General features: G+C 41.3%; 1 protein-coding gene across 1 annotated transcript; it reads left to right on the forward strand.

Annotated features, from left to right (window-relative positions):
* Positions 1-2,297: 2,297 nt before the first annotated feature.
* LOC122131091 (alpha-(1,3)-fucosyltransferase 7-like) lies at positions 2,298-5,779 on the forward strand. The gene is made up of 2 exons (XM_042705997.1): positions 2,298-3,345; positions 4,478-5,779. Exon 2 carries the CDS (start codon positions 4,519-4,521, stop codon positions 5,551-5,553), a length of 1,035 nt encoding a protein of 344 aa, XP_042561931.1. The 5' UTR covers positions 2,298-3,345; positions 4,478-4,518; the 3' UTR covers positions 5,554-5,779.
* Positions 5,780-6,161: the final 382 nt, after the last annotated feature.

The raw sequence follows: 6,161 nt of genomic DNA on the forward strand, positions 1-6,161 counted from the left end.
CCGTTACTCTCTGGGAAACGTTTGCGGAAGTCAGGAGACCTTCTACCCCTTAAATATCTTCATGTTTTCTGTCACTTTCCCACTTCCTCTTGTGAAAAAGCATACACTTTGCAAGTCAAGTCACATGTATTTATAAAGCACATTTAAAAACAACTCATGCTGACCAGAGTGCTGTACAATTAAAATCACAATAAAATATCAAAACAAATAGAAAACAGAAACAAAACAATTAGATCACAAAAAAAAAATCAAATAGAAATACAGAAGCAAAACACTCAACTAAGCATCTATATACACAGAAAGCAAATATACAAATTATCAACTCAAATCAGGAGGATCCAAATGCTAAAGAATAAAAAGTAGGTTTGAGCCTGGACTTGAAGGAGTCAATAGAGGGGGCTGATCTTATAGAGAGGGGATGCTGTTCCACAGTCTAGGGGCTGCAACAGCAAAAGTGCGGTCACCCCTGGATTTAAGCTTAGTTTGGGGGTCTGCCAGGAGCCCTAAGTTAGACGACCTGAGGGGCCTGCTGGTGGAATAAGGGGTTAGGAGGTCTGTGATATAAGAAGGGGCCTGCCCATTAAGGGCTTTAAAAACAAATATGAGCACCTTAAAATCAACCCTGAACCGCACTGGAAGCCAGTGGAGAGAGGCCAGGATAGGGCTAATGTGGTCAGGAGCCTTGCAGCTGCGTTTTGGACTAGTTGTAGGCGGGACATGGACGAGTGGCTAATTCCAGTATACAAGGAACTGCAGTAGTCTAGCCGGGAGGATATGAAGGCGTGGATGACCTTCTCAAGATCCTTGGGTGACAGGAAAGACTTGATTTTGGCAAGGGTGCGAAGTTGGTAGAAGCTGGCTTTAACTACGGCATTGACCTGTTTGTCAAATTTAAAGGCCGAATCAAATATTACCTAGGCTGCTGGTGGTCAGTTTGATGGAGTCAGGAGGGCCGAATAATATAACTTCAGACTTATTTTCATTTAATTGTAGGACATTTTGTGCAATCCAACACTCGATGTTCTCAAGGCAGTCCAAGAGACTGTTTAGATTTCGCCGGTCGTTAGGTTTCAGGGGGAGATAAAGCTGTGTGTCATCTCTTGATTTAGTCAAAGAAAGCTGACATGGAAAAAAATACAGTGGAAATTGATGGACAGAGTAATATACATAAAAATGGGAAGAAGATAGTTTGACATATACAGTGCCCTCCAAAATGATTGGCACCGTTAGTAAATATAAGCAAAACAGGCTATGAAAAAATGTTGACATTAAATAAATATTTTTCTCCAAAACATGGGTGCCACAATTATTGGAACCCCTAGAACATCTTATAATTAAAATCTAACTGAAGTATATTTCAAGTCATGTTTCGCATTTTTAAGTTATTTTATTTGATAAGGAACTCTTAAGTGGTCAACCATTGTAAGGTCTGTGTTCTGTCCTTGTTCTGTTTCTGAGTTTGTCTCCCTTGTGTTGTCACATGTTTGTTCCCTTGTCTAATCCTTGTGCTTCCTGGTTCCCGCCATGTGCTTTCCTATGTTTGTTTGTCTATGCCATGTGCCCTCTTGTTGTTGTTCGTGTCTCCACCCCTCACCTGTTCCCAATCACCCGGTTTGTTTGTGTTATTGGTTTCTCCTGTGTCCTGTTAATTCCCCTTGTTTAGTCCACCTGTGTCTCATTGTCTGCCCCACCTTGACTGTTCTCAGCTGTCCCTCGTTATCTGTTGTGTGTATATAGTCCAGGTATTCTTGTTTCTCGTTGCGTTTTCGTCATTATATGTTACATGGTAGTTTCTGTATTTTCCTAGTGTTCCTAGTGTTCCCAGTGTTTATTGATTAGTGATCTTTCTCTTTGTTAAATTGATTTACTCGTGCTTCGGACCTCTGCCTGTACAACGACTACTCTCCTGCCTATTCCCTGTTCGGATTTGTTTGCTTACTCTTGGACTGCCTACCTGTGTACCGAACCCTGCTTAGTAAACGATTATTCTTCGCTCTACTGTTTGAGTTCTGCACATCACCACCAAGTTGTAACAACAATGACTTCCTGTTTCACTGAAGTATACATTCCCTTAGTCTTTCATTACTATGGAAAAAACCCAAGAACACAGTGATGAAAGGTTGTTGAGCTGCACAAATCAGGAAATGGATATAAGAAAATCTCTAAACAGTTGAAAATGTTGGCAATAATTTTGAACTTTAAAGCGACAGGAGAGGTTAAGAATCAGCCTGGAAGAGGACGTGTGTGTGTGGATGGTTCGACTGGCAAAAGATTCTCCAAGGATCACAGCTGGAGAATTGCAGAGGTTTTGTTGAGTCTTGGGGTCAGAAAGTGTCCTAGTGCTGCTAGGGTAGTTCTAGGTAGTCATGGTAGCGATTGTTAGGATGTTGCTTGGGTACCTGAGGTGGCTGCTAGGGTGGTAATGGTGATAGCTGAGTGTTAGAAAAGAGAAAGAGAGGGAGTGAAATTGTGGGTTTTATTTGTTTGAAGTTTAAAAAAAGTCAAGACAGAGAAAAAGTAAATAGATGGAATAAAGCAAGAAACCAGTGAAGATGAAAAGAAGGAGGTGAAATAGACTGATGAACTGAGATGGGGAGAGAAAGAGTGTGAAGAAGACAGGATGAGATTGAGCGAAAGAGAAAGAGTGTGAGGAAGACAGGATGAGATTGAGAGAAAGAGTGAGGAAGACGAGATAGAGAGGGAAAGGGAGTGAAGTGATTGGCTTCATATATTTGACTTAGAAAAAATGAATGGAGGGAGGTTCTGGAGAGAGAGAATGAGTGGAGGTAGGAAAGAACAAGGACATGGGGGAGCAAGGAGATGTTTAGAATGATCAATGGGATAGACTGGAAGTTATATTAGCTTATCTTTAATATCCTAAAAAAGTATAAAGTTTGGAAAAATGAAAAATACATAGGTGTAGTGTCAAGACCTACGCAACAACGTTTGAACGAAGTTTGTACTAAAAACAAGAAGGAGAAGAAGCCTAGGAATAACAGTACATGGCATTGCATGCACTGTATCAAGAAGGCCAGGAAGAACAGTACATGGCATTGCATGCACTGAAGCCACCGGATAACAGTGCAGTGCATTGCTTACTACTGGAACAAGACCCATTTTCAATTGAAGTGTCGTAAATTGCAAATCAGCTAAATTTGCTGTCATTTGAAAATGCTTTCAAGTGCCGTACATTTGCAAGACGTATGTGTGACTGATCTGTTTCCGTTTTTTTTTTTTTTTTTTTTGAAATGGCAGTGCCACCTCAGCTGAACTACCTCATCAACACACTGTTTCTGTTGGCACGCCAAAAGCCACAACCATAGTCGGTGGCTAGTTATTTTTCTTGTAAGTAGTTTTGATTCTACTGATTTCTTATTGCTACCTCTCTACCTCTCTCTCGTATGTCTGTATAGATTGTACAGCTTTATATTAAATCATTTATTTAGGAAAATGTGATATTATCGAACTATCAGCTAGACAACTAGAACGATGACAGAGATGGTAAAATGATTGTGTTGTGCAGGTATAACATTATTCCAAAGTCAGCGTTCAGGTTTGTCTGTATGTTGTCTGAGTTGAATGGAGAGGGTCTTCTGATTTTGTCCCGTCAGAAAAACGTAGCTATCGACATTTATGTGAATGAGGATTAGAATGTACCGGTTTTATCTGAAATGTACACCTACCTAATGTAAAGGACAATTATCATTGTCGGTAAGAATAGACTTCAGATGTTTGCAAAGGCATGTTCATGCGTCTTCCTCTTTGGCAGTGAATTCATTTGAAATATTTAACGGGTTAAAAATAAACGCGCAATTAACACAGTTGCCTAGTGTTTTTTATTATTTCTGTTAGTCCATATACAATGTTTAAAATACAAGAGGGCATAGGGCGTACACTTGACACTGAGCTTAGTTGAATTTACATGCTTCCAAGTTTATTGAGCGCTTCAACTTGCCACTACCCAACGGGCTGCAGACCACGGTCTAACTATCGACCTCCATCCAACGAATCTTCCTCCCAAAAAATCCGTCTCATTTCTCTGCTTCCTCGTCCTCGTCCCCGTTTTAAAATACAAGTCCCTTCACACTTTACGTGCTACACACAACAAATATTACTTTTAAGACAGTCGATGTTGATGTCCTTGATGAAAAATCTTAGTTTTCAGGAAATAATCTGTGTTCAAAGTTAAGAAAATGCGATTAAACAACAGCATTTGAATTTAAATATACTTCCATTTGTGTTGACTACATTAATTCCGTGATTTAATCACAGCACAGCGATTTTTTTTTTATTTGTATCGACTGGCATTACAAAAAGCTATGTAGTAGGCCAACACAGATTATCCATCTTCAAACAAAGTTATTTTAATTGAGAAAATTAGTTACACTTATTTTTGGTCAATAAAGAGGAAGTATGGTGAAGAGAGTGAATGGAAACTGGCATGGCACTCAAACTTTTTTTGACGTTTTTCTGACAGGCTGTGGTTTCGGGCGAGGGCTGCCTTGTTTTTCTGTTACAATGAAACTGAGAAAAGCCTGCACGTGGTTGGCGCTTGCCCTGCTGTCCTTGATGTTAAGCACATATATGGTATTGCTATACTTTCTGGACTTGCCCAAACTGACAGGAAACAGCCATGGCTGGCATCGAAACATTTCAATCCTGCTGTGGCACTGGCCCTTCAACCGCCCCTACCCGCTGGAGGGAGATGTCTGCCTCGATATGTACAGCATTCCACGGTGTCTACTCACCGACAACCGCTCGCGCTTTGACCAGGCGGACGTGGTGGTTTTTCATCATTATGAGCTCGAAATGGCCCACCAGAAACTTCCGTTGCACCTGCGGCGCCCGCCGGCTCAGAAGTGGGTTTGGTTGTCGCTAGAATCTCCGGCGATGAAAAATATCAGTGCATACAACCACCTGTTTAACTGGACCATGACCTACCGGCAGGACGCGGATATATTCATGCCTTACGGGAGGATGATTCCTCAAAGGACAAACGAAAGTTTCCTCATTCCAAAGCACCGCTCGTGTCTCGCCAGCTGGGTCGTCAGCAACTACAATAGTCACCACAACAGATCTCGTGTGGTCCTTCAACTGCGTAAGCACATTCGCGTCGAAGTCTATGGCTCGTCTTACAGGAGGCCTTTGGCTAGAGAGCAATTGCTGCCCACCATTGCCCGCTGCCATTTTTACCTGGCCTTTGAGAACGCCATCTCCAAAGACTACATCACAGAGAAGCTGTGGAGGAATGCCTTCCAAGCTGGTGCGGTGCCCGTGGTTTTGGGACCACCTCGGTCTAACTACGAGGCGTTTGTGCCTCGTGATTCTTTCATCCATGTTAATGACTTCAACAGCACTGAAGAGCTGGCCTCCTTCCTCAAGAGGCTGGCTACGGACAAAGCCCAATATGAGTTGTACTTCAAGTGGCACAAAAAGCATGCCATTCACGTGTACTCAGACTGGAGGGAAAGGCTCTGCCACATCTGTAAACGCTATAATGAGCTGCCCTCTTTCAAAGTCTACCATGACCTACAAGGCTGGGCCTGGCAGTGATATGATTGGAATTCAAATCAAATAATCGTGTGTATATGCCACTGTGGTGTTTTTGACATGGAAAACATAAAGAGATTTTGTCATGAGTTTGTCATTTGTCAATTTCGTTTGATTAATGTCTAATGATACTACTAAGACCACAAGTAAAAACCCACAAATCCCATGCACATTACATACTGTAAGTGTTCTGAAGGTTATTACAGAATAGCTTGCTTGAGGTTAACCATGCTTGTTCCCTGGTTAAGAGCCTGTAAAACATTGTTACCACTAAAGCAGATCCTCTCAGTAAATGTTGGACAAGCTGTATTCAAATTTGAATAATAAATACAGATAACATGAAGTAACCATTACTTTTGAAATGTATTATAGTTATGCGAAGATAAACGCAAGGGAAGTCGCTCCTAAAGCGTTGTTATGGTTAGTCAGTGCAGAAATGAATTGTTGATGAAGAGGTATGGTAAATGTAGACATGAAACCATTATTTTTAATTCATTATTTAAATTAATTTGCCCATGAGTTAAGGGTTTATCCATGCTAACGCATGGACCAGTAGGCTATGTACTGGGGCATCATGTGGTAAAAAATATCCCTGTTTTGTGCCAGTGTGA

This window comes from Clupea harengus, unplaced genomic scaffold (genome assembly GCF_900700415.2).
Source record: "Clupea harengus unplaced genomic scaffold, Ch_v2.0.2, whole genome shotgun sequence".
NCBI lineage: Eukaryota > Metazoa > Chordata > Actinopteri > Clupeiformes > Clupeidae > Clupea > Clupea harengus.

Excerpts from the sequence above, each read along its gene's own strand:
- LOC122131091 (XM_042705997.1), top strand. The coding sequence starts at position 4,519 with ATGAAACTGAGAAAAGCCTGCACGTGGTTGGCGCTTGCCCTGCTGTCC.